At 39.3% G+C, this 19,319-nt stretch overlaps 1 protein-coding gene across 1 annotated transcript; it reads left to right on the top strand.

Moving 5' to 3' along the window:
- The first annotated feature begins 320 nt into the window (after positions 1-320).
- On the top strand, positions 321-6,484 carry nip7 (NIP7 nucleolar pre-rRNA processing protein). The gene is made up of 5 exons (XM_060838051.1): positions 321-405; positions 3,554-3,640; positions 3,909-4,047; positions 4,228-4,368; positions 5,834-6,484. The coding sequence occupies exons 1-5, from the start codon at positions 350-352 to the stop codon at positions 5,951-5,953; spliced, it is 543 nt and encodes a 180-aa protein (XP_060694034.1). The 5' UTR covers positions 321-349; the 3' UTR covers positions 5,954-6,484.
- The last annotated feature ends 12,835 nt before the right edge of the window (positions 6,485-19,319 follow it).

Below are 19,319 nucleotides of genomic sequence, written 5' to 3'. Positions count from 1 at the left end.
ATTTTTGAACACCTTGTTTAACATTAAAATTTAATTTTCGATCCAAAACAACATTCACTTCTCACAGCAAATGTCCCCGGTGCAGTACTGTATATAATTAAAAGTGTTTCTATATTCCTCAGGTCCCCATCAATTTACAGACACAGTGAACAATGGTTTGAGAAAGCGGTAATATTCAGCACCGACCTTTCAAATTAAAGATGTTATTCCCCACCCCCAAGATGACGAATCAAGGTGAAGTTAATTTCTGGAAGATTTCGGTGATGGGGGGGGGGGTTGGGCTCTGTGTGGTTGCCCCGGTTACGGTCAGTTCCGGTTCCGGTTCCGGTTGAGCGCGTGGATCTGGGCGATGCGGCCGTTAACGGACGAGGAGACCCGGCTCCTTTTTGAGAAACTCTCCAAATAGTGAGGCTGGCGCGGCGCCGTATCCGAGTGTCCCGGTGCTGTTGGGGGATGGCTGTGTTGTTTCTGGGTGTCTCGGTGTAACTGAGGGCGGCAGGTGGTGCAGGGTCAGACTCTGGGTCTCGGTCTCCCGGTGCCTGTTACAGGTTTTGGGGGGGGGGGGGGGGGGGGGGGGGTGAGGTGGGCGCAGTGTCGGTAAACGGCGATTGGTTGAAGCCGGAAAGGCTGCCTGTTGGGCCTAGAGTCTTCAAAAATGTAATTATTATCTACACACACACAGAACTCATAGTGCAGTCATGTCCAATTCTGAATCGCTTTTGGAATTTTAACATCGTCGCTAAGAATTTGGCTCCAAGACAAACTGGGTGGGCAGAAGGCAAAATCAAAACTTAGTTATCAGGCTTAGACTTTAAAATGATACCATTTATTATACTTTCATACTAAATGTGGCTGTAGGTAAATCTAGATTTAGGCTCTGATCTTATAGCAAGAATTAATCTAACTTCATGTGCTCCCAAGAGTCATTCTAGTAGTAGTTTCAGCTTTAACTTTCCCTACTCTGTGTCATTTGTAGTTGGTGATGTACAGCTCTTTGACATCATTGTCAGTTTGCTGTAAGGTCATGCAGCTTTTTATGTAAAATAAACTTGCATTTCTAGTTTATTATATATTTATTGTTATGGCACTTTTTTTTAGTTGGGACTGAGGCATTGTAGAGATATTTATGCTCTATCTAACCATGGTATCTGATCTCGAAGTAGCTAATTTTGAAAATCTTTAAATAAGAAAACAGTTCCTGTCACAGGGCCAAGATGCATTCGTCTTGATGAACAGATCACTTAATTTGAAACATGTGATAGTAACATATTGAATGTTACTTGAGAATCCTGTCCATGTGCCCAATATAATTTGGTGCCCCCTGTTTCTCAACTGGAAGCACTAAGCCTTGAATTAAACATTTGACTGCAGTATTGTTTTGGGTTGGAATTGATGTGTGCTTTTCTAAATCTTTCCCAACTTATAAGTTATTAATGGTTTTCTTTAGCATGATTTCATTCGTCCTAAGTTGCTTGTAGTTATTAGTGAGAAAGCTTACAAGTTCTTGGTAACAACCACTTTACAAGGCAGCTAAATTTCAGGACAAAGTGTTAGTTATCAAATGATCATCTTTGGTATTTAAAAACTGGAAAATTTCAGAAGGTCAGGCAACATTTGTGGAGAGAAATAAAGTTAAAGTATCGGATCAAGTAACGTTTCATCAGGTTTTTAATGCAGTTTGACCCACTGAGTTTTTATTTCAGATTTCTAGCATCTCCATTGTTTTGCTTTTGTATTAATCTTCTAAGTACTGTTTGTTAAATTGAACACCAACTTTGGGACACATAAGTAAAAAATCATTTTAAGCTGTACCCTTATTTTATGCATGTAGGTTTGTTTGCTTTGCTGGAAGGTTCATTTTCAGATGTTTCGTCACCATACTGGTAACATCTTCAGTGAGCCTCCAGATGAAGCACTGATGATAATTCCTGCTTTCAGTTTATATGTTTGGGTTTCTTTGGATTGGTGATCACATTTCCTGTGGTGATGTCATTTTCTATGGTGATGTCATTTCCTATTCTTTTTCTCAGAGGGTGTTAAATCGGGTCCAAGTCAATGTGTTTGTTGATAGAGTTTCGGTTGGAATGCCATGCTTCTAGGAATTCATGTGCATGTCTCTGTTTGGCTTGTCCTAGGATGGCTGTGTTGTCCCTGTCGCAGTGGTGTCCTTCCTCATTTCTATGTACGGATACTAGCGAGGGAGGGTCATGTCATTTTGTGGCTAGTTGATATTCATGTATCCTGGTGGCTAGTTTTTTGCCTGTTGTTCAATGTAGTGTTTTGTTACAGTCTTTGCACGGTACTTTCCTTCATGTCTGTATAGGGTCTTTTAAGTTCATTAGCTGCCGATTTAGTGTGTTGGTGGGTTTGTGGGCCACCGTGATGCCAAGGGGTCTGAGTAGTCTGGCAGTCATTTCAGAGATGCCTTTGACACAGGGGAGAGTGGCTAGGGTTTCTGGATGTGTTTTGTCTGCTTGTTTGGGTTTGTTGCTGAGAAATCTATGTTCATTGGGTACCCATTCTTTTTGAATACACTGTATAGATGATTTTCTTCTGTGTAGGTCCTTTGTGCTGCATTGTGTGGTGGCTCATTGGAATAATGTTCTGATGCAGCTTCGTTTGTGGATGTTGGGATGATTGCTTCTGTAGTTCAGTATTTGGTCCGTATGTTTTGTTTTCCTATAGACGCTGGCTTGAAGTTCTCCATTGGCTGTTCGCTGTACTGTGACATCTAGGAATGGAAGTTTGTTGTTTTCCTTCACTTTAGTGAATTTTATGCCAGTTAAGGTATTACTGGTAGTCTTGAAGGTTTCCTCTAATTTGTTTCGTTTTGTGATGGCGTTACTGAACGAGTCTCTGCAGAGCCCTGATATTGAACAAATAGCTCTGACAACCATCCAACCCAAACTTTGGGTCCGCTATGTGGATGACACTTTGGCATCACTAAACGAAACAAATTAGAGGATCCAAGCAGAGCAGAAGAAAATCACCTATACAGTGTATTCAAAAAGAACGGGTACCCAATAAACATAGTTTTCACAGATTTCTCAGCAACAAATCCAAACAAGCAGACAAAACGCATCCAGAAACCCTAGCCACTCTCCCCTACATCTGAAATGACTGTCAGACTGCTCCGATGCATTGGCAACGTTATAGCCCACAAACCCACCAACACACTAAAACAGCAGCTAATGAACTTGAAAGACCCTATACAGACAACAAGCAAAACTAATGTCATTTACAAAATACCGTGCAAGAACTGTAACAAAGATGAATTGGACAACAGGCAAAAAATTAGCTACCAGGATGCATGAACATCAACGAGCCACAAAACAACATGACCCTCTCTCACTAGTATCCTTACGTAAAGGTGAAGAAAGACGTCACTCCGACTGTGACAACACGTGCATCCTTGGACAAGCCTAGTGAGGTGTCGAAACATCTGAAAATGAACCTTCCAGCTCAACGAGCAAACCTACATCCAGAATCTCAACCTGAGCTACAAATTATCTCAAAACTCACTAACCCTTATTTTATCTTTGACTATTTTTAGTATTGGAGAGAATATAAAGTTACTGGTGGATCGGCCTGATGGAACCTACTGCTTCCGTTTACACAATGATCGTGTTTATTACGTAAGGTAAGAAAGGCAACAAGTTTTTAAACCTATGCTCTGGTTTTGAATAAGACAGAAACTTCATCTGAAGTATACTGAAGCTTGAGGAAGTTCAGGAAAATTCTTCTTAGTATGAAGGGAGGATTAAAGAATTTGAGTGAGTTTTGTGAAAATGTTTTACGTAATAGCTATGATTAAGTGTTGTAAAGTTTTTTGTACACTGACTGGAAATGGCATTGTTATAAAATATTACATTTGATATAGCTGAAATTTGTTTTACTGTATCTTGTAGTGAGAAAATCCTGAAGTTGGCAACAAACATTTCTCGAGATAAACTTGTTTCATTCGGAACCTGCTTTGGAAAATTCACTAAAACTTTAAAATTCCGACTTCACATTACAGCACTCGACTATCTTGCTCCTTATGCCAAGGTAGGTGATGTATTGTTCAATGAACTGTAGGTATGTCACCAGGACTGAATTTAATGCTGTTTTATTATGGGTAAGGTTGGATCTATATTTCCTAAATATTAGAATGTGTCTTCAAAGTTAACTTGTGTAGTATTTCTTAATATTCAGATATATAAGGTAATAAATTTTTTAAAATTTCAGTACAAAGTGTGGGTGAAACCTGGAACAGAACAATCTTTTCTTTATGGAAATCATATATTGAAATCTGGCTTGGGCCGAATTACTGAAAATACAACGCAGTACCAAGGTGTAGTGGTTTACTCCATGGCAGACGTTCCTTTGGTAAGTGAAAGGATTGTTTGTCCTTTATTAACTGTTGAGACATAACCATTCTGCTGGAAGGGATAAATTAGTCAAAGAGGTGGTCTTGAGGGACTGTGGGAGACATCCATGTTTCTGAGCCAGTAATTCTGGATTTTAAACGGGGTGGGCAACAGCTTGCTGGGCATCTGTGGATTAGATTGGAATCAGTAGCACGTGGTTTGATCCCTGTTTTGCTTGAGGTGATTTGAAGTCTCCCTTCATGACTTTGGAGATTCTGTCACTGGGCAGACATGTATTTGGACATAGAGCTTAACTAGACAAATTCTGACCATGATACACCAAGTTTTAGTCTATTTTGACAGATGTAATGACATTTAACATTAATTTTCAAATATTTAGTTTGCAAACTAAAATCTGGCAATTTATACCTGTTATGCGTAGGCTTCATTACAGCTGCCCTATCCCATATGACCCAAAAATCAATTTTTGTTGTTCCAAATTATCCCCTCAGGTTTAACAGACTGTGTAAAATGTTTTTCTCAGTGTTGTTATGTTACAAAGATAGCAAACCAAACTAAATCTAACTCACTCACTAAATTCATAAGAGCGAACTTTAAACATTCAATGACCCTCAAAATTGCTCAGGTGTTTCCAAGCAGACTGTACAAATAATGGATTGTTTATACCAATTTAAACCTTAATAATAAATTGTTAATTTGTATTTAAGTATATAATTCTAGCACAACACAAACTGTGATATTCTAATTAATATCACCAGTCTAAGCCCAATATTCCTTGATCATAAAACCCCGACTTTCCCACTGACTGTATATCATACTTGAGTTCCAAAGTCAGAGATCTAGGTCAATGCAAACAGCTTCAGTAGTCTTCCAAAATTATTCAGCCACCTCATGCAAGCTGGGATTCTCTTCCAAGTTGATAATGGGATTGAAATCAAAGAGAAATTTTAATAAAAGCACCTTCTGGAAGCTGTTCAAAACCTAGGCAGAGTCAGTTCAATCTTCGTTTACTTTTTTTTTGTTCAATATTTTCTATGGTAGGACCTCCCTTGATTGACCAACAACCAACCAGCTGTGACTCTGACATTGCAACACCTGTGTCAAATCATCTGTAGTGTTCTTTGAGCAGTAATTAATCTGTATTATCTTTCCAGACCAGTTCTACATAGTAAAATCTGAGTTCTTTTTAAAAAAACAGCTCCTGTTCAAAGTTCAATTCTCAATTTCAACTCTCAGTTCCAAATGAAATATCATTAAAAATAAAAGAAAAATAGTAATGGTCTCCATATACTTTTAATACGTTTAATACCTTTTGTAGTGCAAAATTGTCTTCAAGACTGTATTATGAATCAAAATGTTGTCATTTGTTGTTTATCCTTTGTTCTTTTTTTTAAAGGATTCTGAAGGTACAGTTAAGTTATATAATGCACAGCTTTTAAAATATTCTTGACTTATTTCTGAAGGGCTTTGGAGTTGCTGCAAAATCAACACAGGATTGCCGGAGAGTAGACCCTATGGCAATTGTTGTATTTCACCAGGCTGATGTTGGCGAATATCTTCGAAACGAGGACACTCTAACATAACTCATTTTGTCAATCATATTAAAGACTATTGTTCTCAAACTGAGAGGATTAGTAACATGGATCACTCTTTACTAACCAGATTCCTGTGATATCTTCACAAGGAAATGTACAACACCCAGTTTTGATGAGGAAATTAAGTGAATTCAACAAGGTTTCATGGAACAGGATGCTTGCAAGGTGGTATCATTTGTGAACCTAGCAGATTATTGGTTCAGAGTTGTAACAATTGTACACAGGAGCACTTTCTTTTGAAAATGCTACTGAGGAGTGAGCCTCTTCCTTTGCTTTTAAATTATGATGAAGTTTCAGATAATAGGGTAATTTAATAGATTTGACTGTTGAAAATCCCAAAATCCAATTTGTTTACATCTGGAGACAGGATTATCTGCAGGAATGTCTGTATGAGGTTCATTCATAGGTAATTTGCATATTTCATTTGGAGGGCATTGAACCCCATTTTGTTATGTTTGAATTACTGTAATTAAAAAAAAACTGCTATCAGGTTGTCTTTCCATAAATTGTTAACTATAATTTTGTTGCCTGCTTTCTTCTTTTCACAATGGAGATACTAAGTTCAGTTGATTAAAGGAAGTAATTAAATTTAGTCCAATCCAGAAGAGCAGGTTAACTGGACTTTAATATATTTTGCTGTGTTACATCTTGCTGGGGTACTGTGGTGGAAATGAAGCTTTGCTATTCCTGAAGATATTACAAAAGCCTGTTTGTCCACAACCACTGCATAAGCCACAACTATGCAAACCATGAGTATCATAATGGGTATCAATTTACTTTCAAGCCAGACAGCAATCCTTACCATTCCTAGCTTTAAAACAGTTCTTAACTTATTTCAATCCACAATTTAAAACAGAACAAATAAAACATGTCTTTACAAGAAATTATTATTGTCAACAATGATAATGTGTTGCAAATATAAACTTGTCCTGAAATTAAAGCTCTCTACTAATATTTGTGTTGCAATGCTCAGTTTTGCATAAAATGTTTTTTTAACTTTTACTGCTGAAACTTAAATGCTCAACTATTTTCTTTCCAAATTTGTCAGTTTTGTTATTTAATACAAAATTCTCTCTTATTCAGTTTTTCTTCTATACTGGCCTGCTATCCATTATTTCCTTGTTTACCTATCCTTTTCATATCTGTCTGTCTCTGGGCTCCTTTTCCACCTATTCACTCACCCACCTCTTCCCCCGCCCCCGCCCCCACCCCCACTATCCTCAGCATAAACACCAGCTCTTCTTAGCAACTGACAGTTCTGATGAAGTGTTACTGGACTTAGAAAGGTAACTGCTTTCTTCCTACAGATGCTGCTAGACCTGCTGAGTTTCTCCAGTAATTTGTTTTTATTGTTAAATACCATTTGCTGTTATATAAATTTTATATCGACATGTACTGCTGGTGTACCTTTTCAAATGCTGATTTCACATTTATAATGAGCACAGCTTTGAGCGCATCACCATTTATTGATGCTGTCTTACCAATGAGGCACTCCAGCAATATCCCTTGCAAAGGTTCTGTTAGTATAATACACAATATTGTATCATCACTGTTGGTTGTCCCTTTAGTTGCCTTGACCTTAAGCTCTGTAGTCTCCTAAATACTATTAATTTTCAAGATACTGTTTAAAATCTTGCCCTTTGATCAAGTGTTTGGTCACTTGCACTAATATTTCCTTCTATGGTTTAGTGGCAAATTTTGCTAGCTTCTGTGTAATCTTATGGGAAATCTGTCTACCTTAAAGGCATGTTTTTAATGATAAACATGGATTTGAATTTGTTCTAAAGTAAACAATATAAGCAATCACTTCTTTTTAGCTTGAAAAGTTGTACTTTAGTGAAACTAAATTTACACTGCTAACTCATTTGAGTTTTTTTTGTGTATGAAGCAGTTTTGAATTAATATCAGTCGACAGTGGGTGGCTTTGAGATCCATCAAAAAGGGATGAGAGTCATTAGCATCTTGCTAAAGATTATTGTGTTTTAAATTTCACAATATTTCAGAGATGCGGAGCTTGGAACAATAAGGAGCATGATTAGTGTGAGGAGAATTTGCTGTATGAAACAGAAGTTGAATGAATATATCTTGGAATTTAGTTGCAAGGAGGAAATGTGCAGAGAGGGAAATGAATGCTTTAAGTAACACTTATTGTAAATAGTAAACTTTGCAGAGTAATAGGTGAGAGAGATTAAAAGGTGTGGATCAAGAGACCTATGTGCAATGAGATCAGGTGTGCAATGGAATCACAAACCACAACGTGACATGAGTGCAGGGAAAACAGTTGATTAGTCCGTGTTTCCAGCCTTTAAAGTAAAGGTAAGGTTTTTGGTTTTGCTTAGATGACTAGACCTTATTTACGTTAAAGGTAGCATATTAAATATAAGATTGATATGTAAGAAAAGCTGGCAATTATTTTGTGTAAGCTGCAGGGATACATCGGTAATTAATAAATAAAATACTGGCAGACAGGTTATATTGGCTGTATGTCAGAACTACTGGACACCAAGTTGAGCCAGAGCAAACATTTGCAGCAAGTGTTTGTAACTTGAGGAACTTAGGATCTGAGCAGAAGAGCTGGAATCCAAACTGAAGACTTTGTGCCTTATCAGGAAGGGGGCTGTTGCCTGGACACTTTGGTCCAGGTTTCCATCTTACTGCTCAGATTACGTGATGTAAATTTCTGATGTAATCAGGGAGGAAGATATGACTGCAGTTGAAGCAGGTATGCAAACCCATGGGTAACTTTTGAGGAGCCTTGGCCATGTCCAGTTCTGAAATTATATGGTTCTTGCAAGCTGTGTGAATGAGTGAACTGACCACAGTACTGTTGTACAGAGCCAGACAAATGAGGTGGAGGAAATCGGTATATAGTGATGTTACAGTATACTATAATTGCGGGATAGATACTGTTCACAGAAGCTGTGAGTGAGTCCCAACCGCTGTGTTGCCTGCCCAAGCATCAGGTTAAGGATTTCTCATTGGGGCTGAGAAACCGTGGTGAGAGGGGAGAGACTTAGTTGGCATCCACATTAGTATCAATGACACTGATAAGACTAGAAAGCAGGTTCTGTGAAAATAGCTACGGTTAAGAGCTAAATTAAAAAGGAGGATCTTCAAGATAAGAATTTTGTGATTACTGAACCATGAGAAAGTTAGGCTAAATAAAGAAAGGAGATAAATGCATGGCTGAAAGACTGGTGTGGATGCAATGACTTTTGTTTGTGGGAACTGATACTGGGAAGCTCTTCTAATGGGAAGGGCTTGAACTGTGCTGGGGTCAGTGCATAGGCCAATCAAATAAACAGGGCTGTAGAGGGGTTTCAAGATGGTGATGACCCAGTAGGTATGCCCTGCTCAGCTCTGCACCAGAACCCAAAGTGGTGCACTCATCCTCCCTTATTAACCGTTGTTGTAGAAATTGTTAATTTTTGACCCCCCCCCGAATTGTTGTGTGTTAGTATGAAATAGTTAGAAAAATAACCAAAAGGAAAGGACCATGAGGATCACTCCCCTGCAGCAATGGATATGCCTGCAGCCACAACGTTGGCCCCCACAAACGCCCATGGGGAATTACCTGTGGAGCAGTGTCTGGTCTCAGAGTTTGTGAAACTCGGAGAGAAGATCAATTTAGTGATGGAGGAGACCCGGGCCAGGCTGGAACTGATATTGGTCACGCTACAGCAGCATGACTAGGACATCCAATGTCTCGGGCAGCTTGTCATGGAGGTGGAGCAGTGGACTGCAGCTTCCCAAGCTGCGGCATTATCTTCGGCGGGTTGGGTCCAGACCCTGGAGCAGCAGGTACAGGCCTTGAAAAAACTGGTTGACGACCTTGAAAATAAAGGCTATTGGATGAACATCCATCTATGGGGATTCTGGAATGTGAGGAAGAAGGCCAGCTAATCAGCTTCTTGGAGAAATGGTTCCCGAGATTTTTGAAGCTGGAAGTCAAGTTAGGCCAAGTGCGGATCAAGCAGGCCCACTGGGTCACAGTGGGCATCCCTGGGTCGGACCAGTGGCCCTGCCTGGTCCTAGTGCACTACAGAGTTAAGCTCTTGGAAGCCTCTTGAGCACTGGGGAAGGATCCAAAGGCTCTGATATACAAAGGATCATGAATTATGCTTTTCTAAGACTTTTCTGTGCTCGTGATTCGCAAGAGGAAGGCCTTTGGTGAAATAAAAAGGCAGCTGAGGGACTTAAATGTCCAGTATTCCATAAGATATCTGGCAATATTACATTTCAGCCATGGAGGGTCGGTGTTTAATTTTGACTCACCAGAAAAGGTAAAGAGCTTCCTGGATACTTTAAAATAGACTGGCTGGCTTGAATAATATGGACAATAATATTTACCTTTTTTTTTCTATGTAATTTACCTAGTTTACCTGGTTGTCGTGGTTTTTACTTATATTGAATTTATTGTCACGTGTACTGAGGCACAGTGAAAAGCTTTGCCTTGCGAACAATACAGGCAGATCACAGAGTTAAGTAGCATAGATAAGTAAATAGGTAAACAGCGACAAAACAAAAACATAGGTACATGCAAATGCTAAATGTTTGAGAGTCCATTCAGTATTCTAACAACAGTAGGGTAGTAACTATTTCGAAACCGGCTGGTGCGTGTGTTCAGGCTTTTGTATCTTCTTCCCGATGGTAGAGGTTAGAGAAAAACATTGCCAGGGTGAGATGGATCTTTGAGAATGCTGGCGGCCTTTCCTTGACAGCAGGCCTGATAGATGGACTCTATGGATGGGAGGTTGGCCTTTGTGATTGACTTTGCTGAGTTCACCACTCACTATAACCGAGGATGTGCGGATCCTAATTGTTTTTCTTTCTTTTTCTTTTTCTCGGTCTTCTCCTTTCTCTCTCCCCTCCCATTATCCTTTGTTCTTTTTTCTCATCATTTCCTTTTTGTTTTTCTCCCTTGGTGTGGGACAGGGGCTTGGGGGTGATTATATATTTCTTTTCTACCAGGACTGCCGAGAGTTAAAGCATGGATGGGATGGGTTGGGTGCCAACTTTTAACTTTCTTGTTATAAGATGTGTGTAACTTTTTCTTACTTTGTGTTGTCTGGGGCTAGGGCACAGCTTCAGCTAGGAGGAGCCATGGAGGGGTTGGTGGGTAGGATGAGCGCGCCCTGTGGGCAAGGGGGAAAGTCTCTCAATTGTGTTATTTGTTGGTCTGTTGGAGAAGTAGTTGTTGGAATTCCCGGGACACTCAGGATGACGTAGATTATTTATGGAGCGCATCCCTCTGGACTTCCTTACGGTATGGTGTACCAGAAAACAGAACTGTCTTATAGAATGTGGTGGCCCTTTCTGAATTATGTAGACGCAGACTTATCAGCTATATTGGTCAGGACCTTTGTGGAGGCATGAGGTCTATGTAGGGTGATTCCCGGGCTCCTGAGAGGAAAATTCCCGAACAAATACGGGTTTGCCAGTGTTCCCAGTGGTGAGGAGCTTTGGTGGAATTACGCTGAGTGCTGTAACTTAACTGAATGTAATTTAGTTTAACTTGGTAACTTGGTCTAATTTTTTTTTAGTTATTTATTAAATTGTAATTTTTTTCTCCTCAGTGGTTTTTGGAGTAGTAGTTTGTTTACTTTTATTGTTGTTATAAGGTTGTTGTATTGTTTTGTAGTGGTTTTGTAATTTTGTAAAAAATTAAAGATTTTTTTCTCAATAAAACTATTTACAAAAGAACAGAGCTGTAGAGAGCATTTGAAACTAATTAGAATGGAGAAGAATTCTGAAGAGGTGATTGGCTTGCTGTGTTCTTCCAGTATCCTGCCTGTCTTCTTTGGATTCTAGCATCTGCAGTTTTTATTTTGTCTCTAACCATAGGAAAAGGACCTGGCAGCATTGCAGGACAGTAATGTAGAAAATGATCCACAACGTGGAACAGGCAGGGACAAATTATACAAACGTTAGAAAAAGAGGGAAGCAATGGCTTAGTGGTATTAATCCAGAGACACAGGTGATGTTCTGGAGATCCACGTTCAAATCCTGCCACAGCAGATGATGGAATTTGAATTGTAAAAAATCTGAAATTTAAAGTAATTATGACCATGAAACCATTGTGAGGAAAAGCCCATTTGGTTCACCAATGTCCTTTAGGGAAGGAAACTACCATCCAGACCCACAGTAATGTGGATGACTCTTAACTGCTCGCTTGGTAATTAGGAATGGGCAATAAATGCTGGTATAACCAGCAATGCCTTCATCCTGTGAAAGAATTTTAAAAAGCAAGCAGGGTAAAATGGAAAAATAATGATAACAAGCCTCTTTGATGAAATGGACTTGTTCCAAATATTAAATGAATTAATGGAACAACTAGATCTTATAGTCCGCATGGAGATGTGGTTACAAACTGAACATTTTTCAGGAATATTACTTTTTGGATATATAGGAAGGAAAGTGTGGCAGGATATCTTTGTTAGCAAGGGATGTAATAAGTACAATAACAAGAAATGATCTTGATTGAAGGATGTAGAATCTGTGTGTAGAGGAAAGGAATAACAAGGGGAAGAAGACATTGATGGGAGTAGTCTACTAGCCACCCAGAACCAAGGCAACTGCAAGCGGGCGAGCCCCATTCTCCCCTGCCTTTTTTGTGTGTTGTAGACATTTTTACCAAATTCATCAGGAAGGTTGATAAATTCCACTCTTAATCAGGTGATAGCCAAGCTGGATTGTGAGGCTTAACTTATTTGAGGGATCTTATTTTGGTTGCTATGTGCAGTTATGTTTAAGTAATTGTGTCAGTATTTGATTGTCAGATTTCTTAATGAATAGCTAAATTTAAGGTAGCTTGTGGTAATTTACTCTCAACAATTAGCAATAGAAGGAAAGAACATACCCAACACTGCCCTCAGTCTGATGGTCACCTTTGCGTGTGGCTGCATCAAGCTGTGTGTAGACCCTCAGTACACAAACACCAAGTGTCACTGTACTGAAGTTCTACCTGTCCATGCCATCATGAAGGATGGGCCTGCCTTGTTGCCATTGAACATGCCAAGTAGTTGTACTGTTCTGTATTGCCTGTCCCTCGTGCAAAAATTTGCAAAAGAATCCACCTTTGACCACAAATCCATCAGACAATGGTCAGCACGTAACATCTTTAAGACTCTGTTGGAAAAGGAGAGCCTGGTTCTAGTTCGATGGTTCTCTGAGCAAAGTCAGCTACTGCAACTGCCTTCGAAGCAGTCATCCAACTTCTTCTGAACTGTGCCTTTGCAAAGGTCTGGAGAAAGATGCAATGATTTTGTCAAGGTTTATCCCAGGCACCACTCTGACTCAAGATTCTGCTCTACAACTGTTCCATGGGATGCACACCAAAACAAGCATCGACTGCACCCGGAGGACAATCAACTCAACGAAAGCCACTTTTTGACATACCTGAAACTTGTTGATATTTCAGTCTAAAGTGTTGATCTCAACTGAGTGTTGCAGACTGGCACATTCCATTCAGGACTACATCGGATAGTTGCCATCGGATTGGTGGGGAAAGACACAGACGTCTTTTGGCCAAAGTATAATATGGCCCCATTCAGTTCTCAGACCCCCATTTCCTCAAAACATATGGAAATATTTCCCCTGAATGAGGTAATAATGCCTTTATTTTTGCAACTGCACAATAGCTCTGTGGGATGTCAAATTTCAATATGTCTTGCATACATTTTTCTCTCCACAAAGACAAGATAGAACGGATTGAAACTCATTGTATAAAATCACAGGAGGCCATTTGACCCATTGTGCCAGTACTGGCTCCCAAAAGAGTTACTCAACTCATCCCACTTTCCAGTCCTATCGCTGTGGCCCTTTAACTTCACCACTTTTAAATATATGTATTTTGAAATCTCCTATGGAATCCACTTCCACCACTCTCCCAGGCAGTGCATTTCCAAATCCTAACAACTCTTTTGAGTAGTTTCTCCTCATCTCACTCATCACTCTCTTGCTGACAACCTTGAAATTATAACCCCTAGTTGCTGATATCACTAATGTTTACTTATAGATAATTTCTTTAATGAATAATGTGTTTTTTCAATAAAAAAATATAGGTAGGGGTGCACTGGTAATAATTTCCGAGAATCCAGAGATTCTGAAAAGGTCCAAGAGGATTTGGAAAAACTACCAGCATAAAACACTATTCAAAAAAGGAGTGAGACAAAAACACAGGGAACCACAGGCCTCTTAGCTTAATATCTAATGTTAGAGACTATTACGATGTTTTGGCAGAGCATTAGAAACACATAGTATTATTAAGTAGAGTCACCATGAATTCATGACCAGGAGATCATGCCTGTCAGATTTATCAAAATTCTCGAAGAGGTAACAAGTAGGACAGAGAAAGGTGTTTTGGGGGGGTGAGTTGCAGTAATTGTTAGATTAGATTACTTAGTGTGGAAACAGGCCTTCGGCCCAACAAGTCCACACCAACCTGCCGAAGCGCAACCCACCCATACCCCTACATTTACCCCTTACCTAACACTATGGGCAATTTAGCATGGCCAATTCACCTGACCCGCACATCTTTGGACTGTGGGAGGAAACCGGAGCACCCGGAGGAAACCCACGCAGACACGGGGAGAACATTCAAACTCCACACAGTCAGTCGCCTGAGTCGGGAGTTGAACCCGGGTCTCAGGCGCTGTGAGACAGCAGTGCTATATATTTGGGTTTCCAACAGATGTTCTTTAAGCTACTGCATATATAAGGCAATTTAATAAGAGACTGTAGTGTTATGTTAGCATGGATTGGCTAACTGATCAAAGGATTAGGATTATAGTGGCATTATTGGATGGCAATCTGTAACTAGTGGAGTGCCATCAGTGCTGGAGCCACAATTATTTACAATATATATTAATGCTTGGATGACAGAAATAAATTGCCAAATTTTAGGATGACACAAATAGATGGGAAGATACATGGTGAGGATAATGCAAAGTCTACAGAGGAATATAGTCAGATTAGTGAAAGTACAAAAACTTGGCAGTTGGAATACAGTGTGGGAAGATGGAAATTTTGCATTTTGGCAGGGAGAATAGAGGAGCTTGATATTATTTAACTGAGGAAAATGCTGCAGCATAGAGGAATCTTTGTGCATCAATTACAAAACAATAGCATATAATTTCAAAGTTAAAAGTAATTTGGAAACAGAATGTTGGCCTTATTTTCAAAGGAAATTGAGTATAAAAAGGTATTGCTAAATCTCTACATGGTGCTAGTTGGATGATACCTTAAATATTGTGAGCAGTCTTGGTCCCCTTATTGAAGGGAAGATAGATTGGCATTGGAGGAAGTACAAAACAATTCACAAGGCTGATTGATCCTGGGTATGGAGGGATGTTCTTTTGATGAGAGGTTGGGCCTGTACTCATTGAAGTTTAGAAGAATAAAGCCACTCTTAAATACATATGATTGTGTGGGAATTGTTACTCTTTGTAGGAGAGTCGAGGACCAGAGGGCATAATCTTGGATTAATGGATTCCTCATTTAAACAATGAGGAGAAATTTGTCTCTCAGAAGATAGTGTTTCTATGAATGTGTTTACTACAAGGGCTTTTGAGGCTGTATTGTTATGTATTTTCAAGGCTCTCATGCACAGAGTTTTACTCATTAAGTTAATCAAGGGTAATGGGGAAAAGATAGTACGGTGGAGTTAAAGATTATCAGATAAACTATGATTTCATTGACAGAGCAGGCATGATGGGTCGAATTGTCTATTTCTGCTACCATTTCTTATACAATTATTTGAGCTGCAGACAGTCTCTGAATTATGAATAGATTCCATTCCTAAATAGGAGAAAGTGAGGACTGCAGATCAGAGCTGAAAAATGTGTTGCTGGAATCCTGAAGAAGGGCTTATGCCCGAAATCTCGATTCTCCTACTCCTTGGATGCTGCCTGACCTGCTGCATTTTTCTAGCAACACATTTTTCAGCTTCATTCCTAAATACCCAATACTCGAGTTTGTGCATAGTTGGGACACAGTACAGAGCAGGATAAAATGACGGTTCATAATTATGAACAAATGTTTGCATGTCAGATCTTTAAAATTTATATTAATATGGGATCTCATTCTTAAGTACAAGCTTTCATAACTTGGAAATTTTTGTAAATCGCCACCTTCTGTATATTTAAAATAAAAATATTGTTGTGTGCAATCTTTTACCACCTGAGGGCTCCAAACAGCTTTTGCAAACTTGAGCACTTTACAGCAGTATTATAGTCTGAACAAATTAACAGCACACAATAATGCAATAAAAGCTGAAATGACTCAATAGTTCAGGCAGCATGTATGGGTAGGAACAAAGTTAATGTTTCAGGTCAATAGCCTTTCATCCTGATGAAGGGCTTATACCTGAAACATCGATTCTCCTGCTCCTCAGATGCTGCCTGGCCTGCTGTCCTTTTCCAGTAGCACACTCTCAGCCTTCCTTCAGAGCTGAAGAGAAATAGAAACGTAAAGGTATTATTGATGTATATGGCAGAGGATCTGGCAGGAAGAACAAAGAAATGTCTGTGCTAGGATGGAGGTCAGGGCAGATTAAATAAACAAAAGATTTCATGATGCAAAAGCCAAATTAAATGATATTGATGTAGTGAAGAAACAAAGGCTGTGTTCAAATGTGACATAAATTGCTACATCTAGCCAACCAGATGCAACACAAGGGGATTGAAAAAAGAAACAAAATGAAGATCAACTCTGTTGCAAGAGTCCTGACTGCATGTTCGGGTTTTACTTGAAGGGGAATGTGGTTCCAATAGAGGCAATTCAGCGGAGGTTCACAAGATTGAGTCCAGCAATGAGGATTTGTCTTATGAAAAGAGAATGAGTAGTTTAGGTCTGTGCTCTCTGCAGTTTAGATGAATGAGAAGAGATCTAATTGAGGTTTTTAGATGCTAAAGGGATTGACCAATTAAGTGTTGAAAGGGTGTTAACTCGTGGGCAACCTAAAACAAGAGGTCATAGTTTTAGGATAAGGGCTAGCAGATTTATAACAAAGGTAAGTAGAAATTTTATGAATCTGTGGAATTCGGAGTATAGTGGGTGTTGGGATATTTATGGAGGAGACAGACCAATTTTTAATTGGTGATGGGTTAAAGGAAAATAAAGAGTGGACTGGAAGGTGGAGCTGAAGCCAAGGTGAGAACCCCCTAAGACTATTATAAATATCGGGAAATGGACTATAAAATATTAAAGTCACCTCTGCATCTCTAAGTATTAGGTTCTGAGGAAGGGTCACTTGACCCAAAACGTTAACTCTGGTTCCTCTCCACAGATGCTGCCAGACTTGCTGAGCTTTCTCAGCAGTTGCTATTTTTGTTTTGAAGTATTATAGTTGTAGTCATGGAACAAGTTTTATTTTATACAGAAACTGTGTAGTGTGTTGATTTTGTTAGCGATTGAAACAGATCATGTTTGTTTAAGAATAGATCAAGTGGACAGTTAAGAAAAAGGGGATAGAAGTATTAACATAGACTGGTTCAAACAGCCTGTTTGAATATTGCTCTTCTTACATAATTATCAAGTCATGAAATAATTCTGTCTTCTAAGCAATATTTTTGGCTAAACTTGAGAGAGACATTTACACAACATGAAATAGACACTACCTTCAGACCTAGAGACAAACCAACGGAATACCCATGGAATCTCCGATATCAGGGTTCTTAACGGAGGTAGTAATACAGAGACTCGAACAAATAGCTCTGCCGACCATCCAACCCAAAATTTGGGTCCGCTACGTGGATGACACCTATGTCATCACTAAACAAAACAAATTTGAGAAAACCTTCAAGACCATCAATAATACCCTTACTGGCATAAAATTCACTAAAAAGGAGGAAAACAACAACAAACTTCCATTCTTAAATGTCACAGTCGAGCGAACAACCAATGGGCAACTTCAAACCAGCGTCTACACAAAAACACCACACACGGGCCAAATATTGAACTACAGAAGCAATCACCCCAATATCCACAAATGAAGCTGCATCAGAACATTATTCCAATGAACCACCACACACTGCAGCACAGAGGAACTACGCAGAACAGAGGAAAATCACCTATACAATGTATTCAAAAAGAACGGGTACCTAATGAACAAGTCCGCAGATTTCTCAGCAACAAACCCAAACAAGCAGACAGAACACACCCAGAAACCCTAATCACTTTCCCCTACATCAAAGACATCCCAGAAATGACTGCCAGACTCTCAGACCCCTTGGCATCATGGTCGCCTACAAACCCACCAACACACTAAAACAGCAGCTAATGAACTTGAAAGACCCTATACAGACAGCTAACGTCATTTACAAAATACGGTGCAAAGACTGTAACAAACATTACATTGGATAAACAGGCAAAAAACTAGCCACCAGGATGCATGAACATCAACTAGCCACAAAACAAGATGACCCTCTCTCACTAATATCCTGAAATATGGATGGGAAGGACACCACTTCGACTGGGACAACATATCTATCCTAGGACAAACCAAACAGAGACATGCACAAGGATTCCTAGAAGCAACTGGAACTCTGTCAACAAACACATTGACTTGTACCTGGTTTACCACCCCCTGAGAAAAAGAACATGAAATAACATCACCATAGGAAATTACATCACCACAGGAAATTACATCACCAACCCAAAGAAACCTAAACATATAAATAGAAAGCAGAAATCATCAGCAATGCTTCATCCAGGGGCTCACTGAAGATGTGGTGATGAAATGTCTGAAAATCTCAGTGAGCAAATCTCAACCTTGATTTTAATGTTGGAATTCAGGTTCTGTTGCAACATTTCAGTTCATACACTAATGTCCAAAAGAGAGGGAGGATGCCTCACTGAATTTGTTCTTGTCCTCAATGAGTACAACTATAATACTTAGAAACAAAATTAGAAATTGTTGGAAATCTGTGGAGAGAAGCCAGAGTTAACATTTCAGGTCAAGTGACCCTTCCTCAGAACCTAATACTTAGAGGCTACCAGTAAAGTTTTGTGTGGGTAGAAAGGGCCAGATTGTCTGGTTGCTGTGAAGAAATTACGGGTGTGTTTTAATTAGAGATATAGTGTTGCACAATGGAATTTATACATTTCACTCATTACAACATTCAGAGTAACTACGAGATATGGCCGGCCACGGCCAAAAATAAAACATGTTTTATACAGATCAGTCTTTGAAAGTATTCAGATAATGGAAAATATGTTAAAATTGTCTAAAAGGTGAACATTTTTTAAGGAAATAAACTGAAATGACATCCATCTTTATTAATAGATATTTTTGCACAATTCCTGGCAATACTACAGTGAGTGATTGGGAAAAGACCCATGAAAATTCTGCTTC

Source organism: Hemiscyllium ocellatum, chromosome 17 (genome assembly GCF_020745735.1).
Source record: "Hemiscyllium ocellatum isolate sHemOce1 chromosome 17, sHemOce1.pat.X.cur, whole genome shotgun sequence".
NCBI lineage: Eukaryota > Metazoa > Chordata > Chondrichthyes > Orectolobiformes > Hemiscylliidae > Hemiscyllium > Hemiscyllium ocellatum.
This window is presented reverse-complemented; position numbering and strand designations above follow the sequence as displayed.